This window comes from Amia ocellicauda, chromosome 22 (assembly GCF_036373705.1).
Source record: "Amia ocellicauda isolate fAmiCal2 chromosome 22, fAmiCal2.hap1, whole genome shotgun sequence".
Taxonomy (NCBI): Eukaryota; Metazoa; Chordata; class Actinopteri; order Amiiformes; family Amiidae; genus Amia; species Amia ocellicauda.
The window spans coordinates 7,893,630-7,912,987 of NC_089871.1; the positions used below are offsets into that span (position 1 = coordinate 7,893,630).

General features: G+C 42.6%; 1 protein-coding gene across 1 annotated transcript in view; it reads right to left on the reverse strand.

The window, feature by feature from the left end:
* LOC136718291 (calcium-binding protein 8) overlaps positions 1–19,358 on the reverse strand; it is a 47,515-nt gene that overhangs the window by 26,872 nt on the left and 1,285 nt on the right. Inside the window, exons 2-4 of the mRNA XM_066695976.1 lie at positions 12,968–13,092; positions 7,027–7,170; positions 2,442–2,554 (exon numbers count right to left, since the gene is read on the reverse strand). Coding sequence (XP_066552073.1) covers positions 2,442–2,554; positions 7,027–7,170; positions 12,968–13,085 — 375 coding nt within the window. The 5' untranslated portion in view covers positions 13,086–13,092. The remainder of the gene's footprint in view (positions 1–2,441; positions 2,555–7,026; positions 7,171–12,967; positions 13,093–19,358) is intronic.

Genomic DNA, 19,358 nt, shown 5'->3' on the forward strand with positions numbered 1-19,358 from the left:
ATAGTTTTGCACCACTGTGGATACAGGTGTGTGCCTCCCCTCCTCCTCTGTCTTCCTAGATGGTTTTCAAAAATGTAAAGTCTCAAGATTTCAGCCTCCAGCTAAGCAGGCCAGATACTAAAAACAAAAAAACTGCTGCCACTCATGGGGATATGTTTTATTATATTATTCAAGAGTTGCCTGTGCTTGAAATGCATGAAATAGTTAGCATTCTGTTTGGCACGCAACACGTTTCACATTTGATTTGAATCCAAGCGACATTGTTTTCATACAGGTGAAAACTACACAAAAGCCATTTGTGATGAAAAACAACCGTTTAGCAAAGATTACCCTCGGCCATTTAGCGCGAGATGCTGTTACATCAATATCATAATTACCTTGCAAATTAATCGAGGCTGCCTAAACTCAAATTAAATGTAAAAAAATAATTTAAAAATGCACGTCTGGTATGAGTCACTCACAGGTTCATCTTCAACTGCTTACCACGTCTGCTCACTTCTTTCTTTGAGGAAGCAGAGGAATGTAATCGAAATAAAATATATTAAGAGGGAGTGTTACTCCTCATTTTTCTCCTAGTTGACCTTTGAAAGAAACTGAACCCTCATCGCTTGCTCATCATTAGGACTGATATGCCCCTCCTTAAAATAAAGACCAGTATCTGTGACTGTGTATCCCAGTATCGTGTTCAACTCCAAGTTTATTTGGCGTTGCAACGGATATTTAAATGAATCCGGATGAGATTCACATCACATTGCATTAGTCACCCTGATTTGTTAAGAAAAATAAAAAGAAACCCAACCCCCTGCAAAAAAAAACCTCCCATGTTCTTGTAACGTAAGAAACTCACATTGGTTGCCGTGATATTGGATTGTGTTACTGCAATAACTGGGTGTTTTAATTTTGCGCTATAGTGTCTTTACCTCATCAGGACTGTCTTTGACACCAGCGGAATTAAGGTGAATTTCTGAGGAAGTAGTAGTAGAAGAAGAAGAGGAAGAGGAAGAAGAAAAGCCTATTTGTGTGCACAAGGGAAAAAAACTTGAATATGTCAATACATCGCCATCTGAGTCCAGTAATAAACTGTATTTTCTCCATACAGGGCCTGAACACATTCAAAGACAACTTCTTTTACCATTTCAAGACATCCAATTACCTCTTGTGGAGACAATACAACAAGATTACCAGCTGTGATTTAAAAGAATATGTTTTATCTGTCACTGCACCGGGAATGTTTTAAAATCAATAGTCCATCTTTGTATTAGGAAGAGAAGATTATTATTCCTTTTTTAAAATACTGGTAGATTTAAGATGGCTGCTTTGGCATTTTAACACCCAAGAGGTAAAACATATAAGATTATATGATATATAATATATAAATATATGAGGAGGAGTTTAAAAAAATCAATTAACAGTTAATCAGGTTGTTGGATACATTGTTTCTGAGGTGTGTGCCCAATGGCCAATCACAAAAAAGGCAGGGGGAGGAGCTAATGTCAAATTCGGATATTGTACATCAGAGACAATCGGGATGTGTGTCTCTGTATCGCTATTCTGTACTCATAAAAGATGGCACCTGATTAAAAAGGCATTACCCTTCACAGCAGCGCACCAACCTCTACGAATAGCACATCGCAACCCACCCAGAAGATATCAGTGTGGTGGGCTGCTTTCACTGTTAACACAACCTATCCAACTCCCTCACATGCCAAACCGACAACACCACCAGCGGCGTTGTTTTATTTCCTCAAAAAATCCTAACTTCTCTTAAAGAACTGGCTGCCTTGAAGATCGGTGCATTATCATAACGAGCACAATTTTAAAACAAGATGCAAAATGCTTCCAACTCCAACACATCCCCTGTTACACACATCGCAGCAGTTTCCTTCTTAAGCAATAGTCAAGAACAAAGGCAAAATCGCATTTTATTGTTGCTTTTCATGTCTGCAAAGACTGTTCAGTATCGTAGCTTTGCTCAGCGGTTTTCCTCCAACAGAAGAGCAAACGAGTCCTGATGTTCCCTTTTGTAACCATTTAATGTGAGATCAGGTAAGACAATCCCAGACAGCAAGAGTCCAGAGGCCAAACATGGCCAAACTCACCTGTCTAACCCGATTGGAGCTGAGCGAATCTTGAACGATGCCTTCAGAGAGCACATATTTAAAATGGCCATTACAATTAGGGATGGTTGAAAAGCTGCCTGTTTGCCACTTGGGTGCTCAAGCGCAAAAACAAAACTGCAGGTGTGAGCTGAGCAAAAAGACCAGGAGACATGAGGCTCATATCTCCCTGATATCGCATATAGATCACGGAACCGATTACTCTCCTGATCTCCAGTGCGATCTGTGCCCTTCTGCCTTATTGGTTAGCATCTAATTCCCCCACATCACACTTTCAGTAACCGCCACTGAGGCTGACAGAGTCCGTTCCCGCCCCGCGCCTACCTGCCAGAATATGCTGTCTATCGTGTTGCCGAGGAACCCTTCTCTCGTTTCGGAAGACAGAAGTTTGGGGCCCAGTATCGTCATGAATTCGTCGAAGTCCACCTGGCCGTCTCCTGGCGGAAAAAATAAACAAAACAGGCAAGGATGAAGCTGTCATTTCACGTTGACGTGTCAGAAAAATCACCCGCAGTGCGAGGTTGGACAGAAATGAATGATCAGAACAACTCCTCTGTATTTATTGTGTCATTGACTTTTGACAGTGTGGTGGAAAAAGCGGCGTTATGTTTCAAACACTGGCATGAAACTGAGCACATCATTTATAATAATAAGACACGGGTGAAACACTTTTTAAATGCTTCACTTTCAATACACAATAACTCAGCAAAGGGACTCTGTATATTATAGGGTCTAAACGTTGAAAGATATCATTTCAAACACTTCTATTATGTTGGATTTCTAAAGCTACTTGCCTCTGTTCCCCTTCAAGCAGAATATGACCCCGTTTTTGCTAAAAAACAAACAAAAAAGTCCTTCACCACACAAGCAGTTTTCTTCAACATCAAAAAGAAGGATTATTTTATCTGAGTTACATTCAGACACGAATGCCTGGGACTGCGTCTCTTTGAAGCTGTTGACTTCAGCGATGTTTTCCACTGGGCCTGATATCGAGAGGCAAGACGAGTCCTGTGTGTGACTTTCACGCACCTGTGCCGCCTGTAATTAACAAGTCTACAAAAATGCACAACTGATGCATGAACACCGGATGAACACATTTGCACAAGTGCGGAGGGGGATTTGATCGCACGGCTGCACACGACGGGCTTTTGTTCGTGCCGAGTGTTGAGGGCTGCTCAAGAGAGATCAATGATGAAATATCGTGCAGAAAACAAATATACTTATACACACATGAGGATAATCCAAGCTGGAGTGTCATCATGTTATACTTTTGGAAAGTTAAAAATATAACATTGGTGTTTATGGCACTGTGGAGACACCCACTCCCAGCCACGCCAATCTCTCCCGTTGCGTCATGCAGCCCAGACCAATGCGCCGTCTAAACAGCAACCTCTTCACAACCTTCCCAAGAAACTGCTGTCCATGCAAGATGACTCTATCTTACTAATTAGACTTCATTTCGCTCTGAAAGTAACCTCGGTGCTGCGGCACTGACACGTCAACATGACATGGATCTGTCAGCGCGTAAACAACGCACAACTCATCGCAATGGCAGTTACACGGCACAGACCGATGAAGATCCGGGAACCCGGGGCAGACACTGGGGGTCAGGGTTGTGCGTTACTGATACCGTCTTGCGGAAAGATCTAAACTGTGAGAACTATATTTTTGGTCCTTATGGTTAATCCATTAAAAAGACATCATGCTCTCTCAACTTTTCAAAAGAGGAAAAAGAAACAGCAGTGGTCAGGGTGAAATAGGCAAATACTAAATAAAGGTTAAGCGTCTCTATGTTTTTGTCAAAAAACGAAATTACCAGGCAGAGGAAAACACAACCACTTATCGCTGAGAGCATGTTTCATGCCTTACCAATCGGAAGTAATTAGCAGAACAAAACCGCAGCAGAACAGGGTTAACGAGAGGGGGCTGTCGAGTGTCGGGATATTTCAGCACCAGTTCACCAAGTTGCCGAATTGAATTAATCTTGGTCAGGTCCTGTAGAACTATTAAGGACCTGAAAAAACTGTAGGCCTGCAACAGCACAGAGCAAAAGCCGATGTTGTGTGTTTCAGAGGTCAAACCACAGCCGATCTCCAGGTCTTGGTGGGTCTTTAGGCTTCTCTGAAGGAGGACAATCTTAGTCCTACATGGTCACAGAATTGTTTTTTCTGTCAGCTATATTCAGATGCTTCTTGGAAAACGATCTCAGGATACAGAAATCGCACCAGGATTCAAGAACTACAATTGAATCCTTGTCATCTCTCTCTCCCTCTCTCTCTCTTACACACACACAAATATCTCAATTTAAATCACTATATCCACAAGATGGTCCAACTGACTAAAGAACACATCTGTAGTAAAATTATGCTTTTCCACCCCTTCATGGATAAGAAATGTACTATAAAATATATTCTCGTCACACTTCTGGGACTCTGAGCAATACATACAAAAGACTTTCTAGTTTTAACATCTTGCACTTGAGAGAGAGAACAATGTACAGGCTTCCTTGGCTTGTTTCATTTGGACCCAGCAGTGGCAGAGACCAACAAAAAGAAGTGACGACTGTATTTCTATGACAAGACAATGCTGGTTGGGTTTGGAAAAGAACAATATAAATACATAAACACACACACATATATTAGATATTAGTATTAGATGTCCTTTAATGGTTTTATAGAGATTAAATTAGTTAGTTGAACGGTGATGTCTTAGGGGTGGTTCTCTGCTCCCAAATCCAGTGTTTAATACATGAAGAAAATTCAAATTTAAAAAGCTACATTTTCAAATATATAACAATGCAATGTTTGTCCCCCCGTCTGCTTTTTGTTCCAGCTGAGATCCTAATTATTTAGGCTTTCTGAAACCACAACTGCCCTGTTTTCTTAAATTGTTTACATTTTGTTTTCTTTATTCTTCCTACGGTCTTAAGGCTCCCGATTGATGATGTGGGGCGACAGGCTGGAAATTGAACACAACCAACACCAAACATCCAACCCAACACTTGCGTCAGAAGAGCTTTACGACCTGCATGGATCAAACGAATCAACTTCCCAAAACCTCAAACTAATCTAAACATGGGGAGTTCAGAGTTATTGTGAATTTGTAATCCGGTGCAAATTGGAAAGAGCCAAGAACAGTTAAAAAAAAGGACCCAATCAGCCAAATTATTCAATTAAAAGGTTCAATTAGGAAAAGTAATACAGAGTTTAGTTTGAAAGAACATCAGAATACACAGGGAAGCAGCAGTACTGTACAGTACAGTACTGTAGCTCATCTGGATACTGTGGACAGTTCTGGGCTCCACACTTCAAGAAAGATATCGCTGCTCTAGAGGCAGTTCAGAGGAGAGCAACCAGACTTATTCCAGGTCTGAAGGGAATGTCCTACTGAGAGACTGAGGACCTGAACCTTTTCACCCTGGAACAGAGGAGACTACGTGGGGACTTGATCCAAGTCTTCAAAATCATGAAAGGCATCGACCACATCAAACCAGTGGAGCTTTTCCAGATCAGCAGGGACACACGCACCCGGGGACACAAATGGAAATTGGGCTTCAAGGCATTCAAGACAGAAAACAGGAGACACTTCTTCACACAGAGAGGCGTCACAATCTGAACAAACTCCCCAGCAATGTGGCTGAAGAGACAATTTGGGAACATTTAAAAATTGACTGGATAGGATCCTTGGATAACTTAGTTATTAATGGACACCAAACGAGCACGATGGCCTCCTCTCGTTTGTAAACTTTCTTATTTTCTTATGTTCTTATGTACTGTAGCTTCCATAAATAAGATACTTAATTTCTTTAACAATAAACCATCAATATTTCTTACAGCTGTAAACAATGCTGGCTGCTGACCCCAAAAGCGATTTGGAAAAAGTTGCCTGGTAAACAAATGATCTGAAAACTTTGTAGGTCAATGAAGAGACACAGTGCATGATAGACGGGTCGTCCATGTCTCTTCATTGACCTCCACAGTCTGAACGCGGAGCAGACGAGCTGGCCGAGACCCCACGGCGTCTCCTGGTTCGCCACTGAGAGTAAAACAGTCCCTGGCCGTGGAGAAGCAGACCACGGAACCCTGTCTGTTTAAAATCTTCAGCTCAGGTCGAAGCAAAAAATAAATAAAAAGAGGAACGCCCTGAGGATCCCAAGTGCGTAGAAGTCTATGATTCTGGCCTCCCAAAGGTTCTCAGCTATAATTATTCATCTTGACTGTTTACAGAGTGCGCTGTGAGGATAATCCCAGTGAGGTGTGTAGTGGTTGGACTCTGTCCCGCATAAAAATGCACGGAAAGCTCGGTCAGTCGCGTCAAATCTAAGTTAAACAGGTCCCTTGCCGGTAAGTGCTGGTAATTCTTCACTCACTCTGCACCTTGAAATCATCAATGTCTCAGAAGATTCACAGCACTGGGAAGAGCCAGGAATTTTGATGAGGCAGCAACTAACTTTTAAATCTGTATAAATGATGGAGTTTGCCGTTCTACTTGGTTAACTGTTAAAGGTAATGAAAATAAGTTTTCACGGAGACCCAGAGGGCGTGACCTGAGCACCTACAGCGTATTCAGCTCCAGTGATGGGTCAGAGGAGCCAGAGGAGACGTGACACTGGGCATCGGCTGCCATCTCTGAGTCACAACGACTGAAGTCCTCTAGACAGAGTTACTGTAAAATATGTACATATTGATCAAATCCCATCCATATTGCAGCACTGGTACAGTTTTAATAAGCGATTGGAGACCTAAAACTCCCAGAAAAATCACAGGTAAGCATTAATATCGAAGCTCTGGTTTCTATTCAGGAGCTACGTGAGGGAGAGGCCACCACAAAGACAGGAGAGAAGGAGTGATCGTTAAAAGGATGAGTCTCGATGCAGTGAACCTTGTCTGAGATGGGCCTCGGGACTCACCATCCATGTCCAGCCGCTGCATGATTATGGCCAGTTCCACCTCGCTGGGCATGTACCCCAGCGACCGCATGGCCATGCCCAGCTCCTGCTTGGAAATGAACCCGTTGCCATCGCGGTCCAGCACCCGGAAGGCCTCCCGGATCTCTGCCATGAGAAACAAGAGCAACGGTCACCAATCTCTCTCCACACCCAGTGAACTGCAATTCCCTGGTCAGATTGGCTGTCCTTGACTGAGCAACGTTAACAATATAATTTGTCTCTTTTTTCTGCTGTCGTCTGACTTTTCAGAGCGTCTTCTCCTAAGCCTTGTGCTGTTTATGAGTTCATCCATAAATCCACACATTCAATCTGCTCTAAAGGAAGACTAAAGAGAAAAAACATATATATAAACATGATAAAGAAAGATTACCCCTCTGAAGAACACAAAACGAAGAAGTCTGAGCTTTAACAGAGCTTTACAGGTGAGCCAACACCTGCATTATATCTACTAATAATGAACAGATGATTTAGTATTGAAGGTATTAAAGGTTCCACCTGGGTCACTTTACCTGACACTAAGATTTAATAGCCAAACAGAAAGTCGTTAAGGGCCACTGGGTCAATGAGCAGATAATGAAAGGTCTATCAAATTGTTTTGGTGTAAGGAAGAAAAAGGGAGATTCTCATGAGGTAATGAGATGAGAGGGACCTTCGGGAAGAGCAGCCATAACATTTACGACGGTGAAACACAAAGCAGTAACCGGACAGGGAGTTTAATTGGAGCTCTAAACCTCGAAACTGTGATCACCGTTGCTTTAACACTGTTATTACACACATTATAAATACACCATGAAAGACACTGGTTTCTGAGATTATTTAAACATTGCAAAAGTAAGACACATATTTTTCCCACCAATATTTTGGAAACTTATGTTCTAGATTCTAATATTAGACATTTCACATTACATATTAAGTATTATCTTTGCAAACACAACTATCACAATTTCCAGTCATCTGAACACTTTTGAGCCAAGCCACTATACATGAAAAACTACTTCCAGTTTTATTTGGTCTCAGGGCTTCCAGGGTCCTCCGACTCGCACGACTTCCCACCGAAAAAATTAAATAAACTTACGACCAAATGGCAGCTGCCTGCCATTGGTGTATTAGACCGTTACCTCAGAGTAACAGCCTGCAACTACAGAACTGAAGCAAGTTTATGTGTATTGTGTATTAAAAACTGGTTTGTTACCCTCAGGTTACAATATACAATACAGGTTTAATACAACACTGAACATTTTGGAAATCAATGCCACCAAAAACTATTAGGCCTACTATTGCAGACAATGTGTCTATTTAAAAAACATGTCAACATCATGCGTTAATATCAAGTTTGTCAATATGAACGTGCACAGATCAAGGCAATAAAACAACAATGTACTTTCTCTCTTCATTCATTAATGAGTGAATTGAAATCAAGTGGACGCATTTTAATTGTCTGCCTTTGAAATGGTAATTACTTTCTTTGTCAGTCTACATACTAATTTATTCTAACCTTTTTTTTTGCCTTAGCAAATTAAATATCCCCACCAATCGTCTTTGTATCTTTCTCCTTCAAACAAACAGAGAGAGAAATGCAGTTTTGCTTGGAAATGGCAGCAAATCCTCCTCACCCCAGCTCTTGCTAGCCCGTGATTAGCAGAGCGAGAGGTTATGGCAGCCATGCAGGAGACCAAAGCCACAAGCGGCCCTCCAGTCGGAAATGACACATTGGAGCCGGCTTAACGTGTCAATCATATCTGATAAGGTTGCGAATCAAATCAAGCGTGAAACACATTACTCATTTACTGCGGAGGAACACACTCCACCATTAAATATTAAAGGCACTTGAAAAGGAAAGGAGAAAAAACAAACTAATGTATTCTCTCTCATCTCGTCACATTAAAGACACATCCCAGGTATTTTTAATGCCGTGTTCATGGTGCCTTGTTGCAGCCACTTCAGATGTGATTTACAGTCGCCCGTTATGGTCCTCCCAGCTGGCGCACACTTATAAATTCATGCGTTATCGATTTATCCCGCAGTACACATGTTCTTGGAGCTTTCCTTTCTCTAGGCGTACTCGCACATAAAAGCGATATTTATTTATGTATTCGGAAAGAGCAGCTCATACATAAATACATCAGTAAATAATGGCCGGGTGGCGGTACAGCACACTCCTGTACCGGCAGAGATTCTCAATGTATAACCAGAACCGTCTATTCCTAACCTTCAGCCTCTCGCACTGTAAATCTCAACAGGGAATCGGAAAGTCACTGATATTCGATCTGTGGAGCATTTGCACCGAGTTATGGGAATCAGATGAGCACCTTCTGCTTGGTATTATGTTAAATGTGGTTACGGCACCTAAGTGCTGAAAGGAGCCATCGTTTTAGTCACCATGGTGACCCATTTTTGTGTTTGGGCGACTGTGAAGTTGATTTCCGTTGCCTACAGGCGACCACATTGTGTAATTACTGTTAGTACTGATTTCGAAGGATCTTTGTCCTCAGTCTGCAATTATTAGTAGTCTCAAGCAAAACCTCAGCCAAAGGTAAAGTGACAGTTTGTGTGCTAAATCAATTGGCGTAACAGTGTAATGCAGTACAGGGCAATACAGGACTTTATTCTATAGTACAGTGAGGGAAAAAAGTATTTGATCCGCTCCTGATTTTGTACGTTTGCCCACTGACAAAGAAATGATCAGTCTATAATTTTAATGGTAGGTGTATTTTAACAGTGAGAGACCGAATAACAACAAAAAAAATCCTTTCAAAAAAGTTATACATTGATTTGCATGTTAATGAGGGAATTAAGTATTTGACCCCTTCGACTTACTTGGTGGCAAAACCCTTGTTGGCAATCACAGAGGTCAGACGTTTCTTGTAGTTGGCCACCAGGTTTGCACACATCTCAGGAGGGATTTTGTCCCACTCCTCTTTGCAGATCCTCTCCAAGTCATTAAGGTTTCGAGGCTGACGTTTGGCAACTCGAACCTTCAGCTCCCTCCACAGATTTTCTATGGGATTAAGGTCAGGAGACTGGCTAGGCCACTCCAGGTCCTTAATGTGCTTCTTCTTGAGCCACTCCTTTGTTGCCTTGGCTGTGTGTTTTGGGTCATTGTCATGCTGGAATACCCATCCACGACCCATTTTCAATGCCCTGGCTGAGGGAAGGAGGTTCTCACCCAAGATTTGACGGTACATGGCCCCGTCCATCGTCCCTTTGATGCGGTGCAGTTGTCCTGTCCCCTTAGCAGAAAAACACCCCCAAAGCATAATGTTTCCACCTCCATGTTTGACGGTGGGGATGGTGTTGCAGCATTTCAGTCCTTCACGGCGTAGTGTGTTACCAATTGTTTTCTTGGTGACTATGGTCCCAGCTGCCTTGAGATCATTAACAAGATCCTCCCGTGTAGTTCTGGGCTGATTCCTCACCGTTCTCATGATCATTGAAACTCCACGAGGTGAGATCTTGTATGGAGCCCCAGACCGAGGGAGACTGACAGTTATTTTGTGTTTCTTCCATTTGCGAATAATCGCACCAACTGTTGTCACCTTCCCACCAAGCTGCTTGGCGAAGGTCTTGTAGCCCATTCCAGCCTTGTGTAGGTCTACAATCTTGTCCCTGACATCCTTGGACAGCTCTTTGGTCTTGGCCATGGTGGAGAGTTTGGAATCTGATTGATTGATTGCTTCTGTGGACAGGTGTCTTTTATACAGGTAACGAGCTGAGATTAGGAGCACTCCCTTTAAGAGAGTGCTCCTAATCTCAGCTCGTTACCTGTATAAAAGACACCTGGGAGCCAGAAATCCTGCTGACTGATAGGGGATTAACATGCAAATCAATTTATAACTTTTTTGAAATGTGTTTTTCTGGATTTTTTTGTTGTTATTCTGTCTCTCGTTGTTAAAATACACCTACCATTAAAATTATAGACTGATCATTTCTTTGTCAGTGGGCAAACATACAAAATCAGCAGGGGATCAAATACTTTTTTCCCTCACTGTATATACACAGTACAATACCATATAGAGTATTAAAATGTATCACATTGCAGTATTATAGTAAAATGCAGTGTGTTACAGTACAGAGTATTGGGGCAACATCCATAGGCTTCTCTAAGGCAATAGACTAGACAGTAAATAATGACTGCTGTATGTCAATAATAATGATATAGAACAAGCATTTTGGGGAAACTAGCTGTACAATAATAGCTTGTACATCTAGGCTGCTACCTAGCACATGTTTTCATTCTATATCACACTTTTTGCTCCTGTATAAAATAACTATGGTTGCATATGAGACTTTTTAGTCCCATATGTAATTTTTGCTCCAGTATGACTTTGTATGATTGTATGGATATGTTTTTGGCCTGTATGTCTTTCTTTTTTGGTCTTGTATGACACTTTTAAGTCCTGTATGGCTTTTTTTGGTTGCAAATTACACTGTTTTGGTCGTGTATGACATGTTCTGTTACCGTGTTTGACTGCCCTGTACCACATTTTTGTCTGTCTTTACTTAACGGCCTCGCATTTGCATATTAAAAGGGTTATGATGTAAAAACAACTTAATTACTCTTGGGGGCTATTTCTACTGTATGATCAGTTAATTTATTATTAAATATATTTGGAAAGAACTTCATTAATGGATGGAGTGAGTGTCCTCCACCCAATAAAGGAGATCTTTTATCTTTTGTGATGAAGGCAGTGCTGCAAAGTGCTATGTGTCTTTTTATTATTAGTAGTAGTAGTACAGTTGTTAAGCAATAAGGATTTGTTTTAATTGTATTAGCAACATGATCGGTAACATCCCCCGTATCCAGTTCAATGCAGTTCAAGAAGTTTGCATCTCTGTTTCTCCTGCCCTTACTGCCCTGACCTTGCATTCAAAACATCTAACAGCTCCCCCCCACAGACACAAAATCTGCTTTTTAATTAAAACATATCCCATATGTTCCCCATTCAGAAAGCCAATCACAATTGAATTCAATTTTACTTACAAAAAGAAGAAAAGCCCAGACATTTTTAGCTCCTGCACGATAACAATGTGTCTTGGGATCTCACTCCTCTTATTAAAGCTAGCTTATCGCAACACACTCCTTCAGATAGCATTTCTCAGGTCATATTAATTAATGCTGGGCTTCACTGACCTTCCGCACAATTAATGGGATTGTTAAAACACAAAGGGAGGGAATTAAACACAAAGACGCAAATCCAGTCCTACTGCAAAACTAGCAAATAGTGCCTGTGGCGCGAGACACTCTGCACATACAAACACTGAATCCAGTCTGTTGCTACTCGACGCCACAAATAATCTCAGATACTGTTTGGTATTTCTGACCGAATATTTCAATTCAATTAAAACCTATAATTTATTTTCCCGCTTCAGCAAGCAAGAATTGTGAAATTAAACGGGCCTAGGAACATATACAACTGTCAGGTACACTTTCAGGTTTTCATTTTACATTTTCCGCTCTGGACAACTGTATTCCGTTTTAATCCACGAACTGTGAAATACGTTTATTTGTGTCGAGCCCCCCCGGCCTCCTGAAAGCGCTGCACGCTCCGATCGATGCTCAGTTGGTTTTGAAATTGTCAGTCATGGGGAATGTATTGATAGTGCCCGCTTTTATTTACATCGCTACAGCAGGCAGGGACTCCCTAATGGGGAACCAGTGTAAAGGTTTAAATAGCCACTGGCATCTTGTGAGAAATGCCACCATTCATGGACTGTAACGGCATTTCCACCTGGAGCGCAGTTCCTGTCCTCAGAAATGAACTGGTGCCATTTTTGTCTTGCTCTCACTCTACACCAGCACTCGCCTCTCTTCAGATACACACTGACAGTTAAAACAGCAAACAGACCACTGGGGGAAGAGGAATCGAGTCTCCAGATGGTCTCTGCCTGCTCTCTTACTCACCATCGAGCTCCTCCACCGAGATGCTGGCTAATCGCTCGCTGTCGCTCCCCTCGGACAGCGAGCGGCTGAGGTAATTCCCTTTGTACAGCAGGCCGGCCGTCACATGGTGGAATGGCATCTTCCCCCTAGACACCATCAGGAGACAAGCAGAGCCCAGAGGTTAACACAAACGTGCCCCGTTCACCTGCCCAGAGAGTACAGTCGCTCTCTCGGCCGCTGTGGAGAAGCCTCTTTACTATTTTATCTTGCTGTAAAGCATAACACCTCCACTTCAGCAATCACACACTACACAGCCACACAGCGAGGCTTGAGAGCATCACACAGAGCAGTAAGAGGCAGCTGTGAGATGTTCGCTGTGTAAAGGCATCCCAGGAGACTGTCAGACCCCAAGAACGGGTTGTCCGGAGACGGGCAAATGCTGAGACTCCATTTTACCCTGAGTGCTGTGAAGAGAGGAAATCTAGGGGTAGGGGAGGCAGGGTCACCTTGTAGATCCATGACAGCATATTTGGCATCAAATATTAAATGCCAAATGTCCAGTCCAGTCCAGTCCATCCCTAGAGGTGGTGGTTAAGTGATTCATGAGTGGCTAGTTGGGTTTCATCAACTAATGCACTAGAGTCACCCCACACAAACACAAACACACCATTGCTTAATCACACAACCTATCTCAAGGATGGACTGTTCCTTGATCTTCCTGTACTAAATATTCACAGTTGGACTTTAAATAAGGAGGCACGTGAATCCAGACTTTGTGGATTGCAAACTGTCCCAAAAGGTGGAAAACACATTGCACAGTACAAGCTAAATACTACCTTAAGGACATCACGGCATCAGGGAGTACTTTTGCTGTTTTACTCTATTATAATGGAAGACACATACATACACAGAAAATAATCTACCGATATCTCTCAGTAGCAACACGCTTGTCATTTTTACCAGTTGCAAATCTCGTGTATTTTGCAGAAATAACACAAGATATGAGAATAGTGGAAAGTGACATGAGCAAGTGTGAATGTTATATTTTCATTAAGCCCTTAAACTGTCCATTGTTTCAGTCACATGACCAAGTCTAGTTATGTCAGAAAAGGACTCGGACATATTCGTGGCACAGACTGAACAAGATTTGTTACAAAATTGTCTGTTAAAACAAGCCAGTTTCATCAGGAATCCAGAAATCATATTGGGTTTGATGGTGCCTGTCTCCTTAAGAGCCCACTCTCGCTACTTATGTTGATGCCATGCATGCTTAGTGAAGTGTAGTCTGGATGTTCTTGAGGGATAATAAAAAATTCAGATGATTGCCTGAAACTAAATTAGCGCTTCAGGGAGTGTGTAAAGATGTGAAGAGTGACTGGTCAAATAAAAAAATGGAGTGTGTTTGTTCTGGGACTGCCACACAGTGTCCGGACTGATCAATATTTAAGTGGCTGCAATACCTGTCAAAAGCAACTCTGAGTGTTCGGCCTCTCGTTGGAAGACGCTTTGTGATGCAAAGTGGAATTTAAGACACGTTTGCTGTCAGATCCACCTTGATAGTGCATTTTAACCAATGCAAGGAGTCTTGATGCCGATGCTGGGTTAGTTTTGTTTGCAACGATGTGCTGCCGTGGAAAAATAACTCTGCTCAAAGCATGCTGGGACAGCTATGTGTGACTGTAAGACTCCTGCAACTTTCTGGGTGAAACAACAGATAGGAAAAGAGAGAGGGCGAGAGAGACAGAGACAGACAGGCAAAGAGGGAGAGGGAGAGAGAGTGAGACAGATACAGAGAGACAGAGACAGACAGAGAGAGAAAAGAAAGTTGCAGACTAGACACAGGAGCTGATTTTCCATGCTCTAAGCAGGCGTATATCAACAGTATGTGAGTGGAGTTTCGTGATTGCCTACTGTCTAAAACCCAGCCCTCAGTTCCCTGTTCGGAGGCAGTGTGTTGTGGCCAGCAGATGCCAGCCAAGCAGGCTACACATCTGGTCCTGGGAATTGCTCCCAACTTCACAGGGATTAATGGCGAACTGGCAAATCTTTGCTGACAGTTCTTCTCCCATCCCTGTGTGTCCTGACTCTGTTAAAGGTGTACACCCTAAAGTTTGCACGCTTGAGAAGAACGTTGAAGGAATACGGTCCTTATGGAGATCGAGGTTGCTTGCAATATTAGATCATTGTTTTATAATGTTCTGTATCGCATTAGTCACAATGTTAATCCCAATTAGATAGTTTTACCTCAATCCCCTGTACAAATCCACAATTTTTACTCTCAAGGGGATCTGGTTGACCTTTTCTCAGCGGGAGAACTGTTGTGTTACAATCTTGCTCTCTGCCTTGCAAATTATAAACCGATCGCCAGCAGGACTGCAGTATTTGATACCACCCACTAGAGAAGAACCCAAACACTTTCCTCTGATGTCTTTCTCGTACTAAGTTTGCTATTTAAGAGTTCTCTTTTGTTATCCTTTTGTTATCTGCAGGCTAAGTGTTGCACCTCGGTTGGTGTGGCACCCCCACCTTAAAATGCTTCTATATCTGAAAAGACTGACTTTCTGCAGAAGTGAAGGATGGCAATCGGAGCTGTAGTAATACATCCACAAACTCGGTAGCAAGCGCTACAACATTAACCGCAAAAACCACATTAGCATATTATAATATGAATGTTATTAACCATAGTCCTTCAATCTCACAATCAATAGACAGAGCAGATCATTCATCATTTTGTCCGCCTGGTGTGAATCCTCCATCCGTTTATTGCCAGACAGAGATCCTTTCACTAATTACCTTTTTTTTTTTTAAATGTGGATCAGTTAAATAAAAGGGAAAAAATAAAGACTTCATATAAATGTAATCAGTAGCTCAGAAGCAGGGGGAGTTCGCTGATTTATGCACAAGACAAGCCCAAAGAGGAAAAAAATGCTTCTTCAGAGTATGGTCCCCCGGGCAGGTTTCAAAGTGAAGAAGATAAAAAAATTTAACTGTTGAAACAATAAAAGAATCAATTATGAAAATATCTGCGTCACAGCATGTATGATTAGGTCCATGGCGAGAGAAAGGACTTTGCGGTCTGCCTGGGAGAGCGGGACGACAATCCATCGTCTGTGCAGAGACCCAGACAAAGATTGACAGCTGACACCAGAACAAGAGACCAACGCTGTCCTAGTGAGCTAGAGAATAAGCTTTTCTTTGGCCTTTTTATTTGGTCACTGCCAATCAGCTGTCAAATGTCACTTTCGCAAAACCCCGTCTTCTAACCACTGCCGTTATCTTTATCTAGACCAGCTTACCTACACAACAGCAACAGCGAAACTTGCATGGATGCCAAGTGATCGCAATCCAATATCTCCTGCTATGACTAGCATGCATAGATTGGATGAACTACTCAATTGCACAGGACAGTTAATTGACTTTTACATCCCTCTTTCATTCGCTTTTTGTAAACAAAGGTTCCGGAACACCATCCATATTTAGTTGGCTGCTGTTCATCGATGACACTGACAACCAAGCCCCATTTCTCAGTCCATAGCTGACTTCTCATCTGTGTGTGAGCTCAAGGGATCCTACAGCACTCCGGACGGTTCCTGGCCCCTTCTCAATGGAAAGTGTTGAAACCGCTGACATCAAACGCCCTCACGGCAAGCCAAGCCTCGAAAAACATATTCGACAACACAGCCAAGTCACTGCACTAAGCATTAACAAGACCGTCCTGCTCAGGACACTGCGAAATCAATGCTGGGAAAGCCCTAATTAAACCATCCTTAGAAAGTACTAACTATATAAGTGGTCCCAGTGGGTATTAACATGCACAGTTTTGACAGTTTTAGTTAGCCTAAGAAAACCAACATGTAATTGTGGATTGGATTACATGTTCTGTTCAAGAATCTGTGTGTGTGTGTGTGTGTGTGTGCATTTGTGCGTTTGTAATCAAAATCCCAATCCTCACCAGCCATGTACAAGAATGCCCCAGTTACTAAGCAGCAATGAGTCAGTGCTGGATTGTGCGGAGAGAGGGGAGCAGGGGCCAGACTAATTTGCCAGCCTTCTCACCAAGGACTGGGCCATTATGCATTCGTTTTCCTACATGATGTGCCACTGAGAACAACAGATGGGGGTTTTCTTACCTCAGAACCACCGAGCAGTGGATTGGCTGATGTTATTTATTAAAGGCGCTGACAGGGAAATGAGCCGCCCATCGCGTGGACAACACCTGCACAGCCATACGTGGCTGAATTTTAGAAGCATGTCCCTTTAGTGTCAATGTCAACACCAGTGGCTCACCATGTGTGTTTTATATATATATATATATTTTTGTTGTTGTTGTCGTCACAATGAGGTTATTTATGCATCCTTGAAGGACAAAACACCAGATTTCCAAAAACACATCAAAATAGATACCTCATTCCTCATTCCTCTCTCTCTCTCTCAAAACATTTTTAAATATTAGGCAGCAGCACAAAATCCTGAAGTGAAACGTCACTGCTCTGAAATATACCATCATCAACTCTATGTGATATATGTAAAAAATACAAATGTACTGTGATGTACAAAAGTTATCTAATATTAGCATTGCAGCAGAAAAAAATGACAATCTACCCAATAATCAAGGGAAGCTTTTGAACGTGATAGGACGAGAAGCCTCTGGCACACAGAAAGCCATTAAGGACCAGTTTGAAAACTGTGATTCGTGCAATTGTTTCCGAGTTTATGTTCTATAGCCATGTCTGTGAAGGGACAAACAATTTTCTTTACCTTATCTTTTTCACTTATTCCAGATTATCAATATTTCCCTCTAACTCCTGCCAACCTTTGGTAAGAAAAATAAAGCATGGTACCTCATACCATGCCATTAATCATGTTCTACAGTGAGAACACCCACAGCCAGAGAAATAAATAATAATAAAATGCTTACATGCATAAAAACACAGCTATTCCCCCTATTGAGCAGACTAATAAACTCTCATGCTGTAGTATACTTTAAATGGAAATGATTAAAATCTATAAAAACAAATAAACATGCAACTGCAAAAGTCAACTGACCTTCACCCAGAGATATGGATCTCAGCTCCAATAGATTTTATGAAGCAGGTGTTTGAGTTACTGTTGGATTGGACCTTGGACACCGCAGCTATGAGGCCCGAGTACTGACCCAGGCCAGGACCTGAGCAAATGAGAAAGTCAACTCCACTCATACAAGCTCCTACAAGCTCCTCCACTGGACAGAAGAAAAGTAAAAACCATGGAAAAAAACCCATCTCCCGGCAGGTTCAGGGCTTTGTCACAGCAGCACACATTATGGTCCTTTAAAGAACAGGCACAGGAACAACAGCAATGAGAAAAAAAAAAGCTCAACTGTAATTGACTCCAACTCACACCCAAGTCCTACTCGACTGCAATCTACTGAGTGGCGAGTGGCAAATGTATTGGCAGCCTGTAGCAAGGCAAAGCTGCAGATTCAATCAAATCCCACACTGAGCTCTCCAAGACGCTGGTCTTAAATGAATAAGCCCCCGGAGCTAGCAGCCTGCTGGAATGGAGTGAAAGGACTGTAGCTCCAATTTGGACAAGAAAAAAGGTTGGGAAAAAAACGAGTCAGATAAAAGGAAAGGGCTCACACCAACCCTGGGATCAGAGTAACAAATCCACTGTTTCCTGTGAAAATAAAGGTTAGACCGGAAACCAAAACATACCCTCAGAAGATCAAACACAACAGTAAACCGGCACATGTTTCAAATGCAGGAAGGTGTGCCAAATCTCCAGCAGAACCCCCCCCAAGCCAGGCAGCGCTTACCCACATGGACCATACTCTATCGGGTACCGCAGCACCACTGGCTGTGTCTGCTGAGCCTCCATCCCATCGCACAAGGTCCATGGTCCCTCTCCCTCTGAACCTCCCCTCTTAGGCGCGCCCGTGACCTCCATCTGTCGGAGCAGCAACTCAGAGAGCGCGAGGGAGGCTGTCCCTGGACGGCTCAGTCCTTCTGTCTGCCTCCCAATTGTGGGCTTCTCCCAAAGCAGCATTGCTACCGGAAGTCCGCCGTTAATATTTCATCAGTGTGAAGCAGGTACTCACTCGCGCCCACGTTGCAGCCCATGGCAGGCGCTGGCCAGGACTGATTGTGAGGCCCACAGGAGTTGTGCTCGGTGTGTGTGTGTGTGCGGCGCAGGAGGCTGCACGCTCTGGCTCTGTGCACATCACTTACTCCAGGACGGCGGGGTGCTCAATCTCTCTGGAGGGATTGTTTTTCTCTTGTTTTATTTTAAAGGAAGAATGCATACACCCACCAGGAATCACCCCCCTGCTTTTAATGGCGACATTACTCAGGACATTTCAGTCTTACTGGGAGAGTTTTAGCTACAGAAAAACATAATAATGATAATAATATGTGAACTTTGAATTAGGATG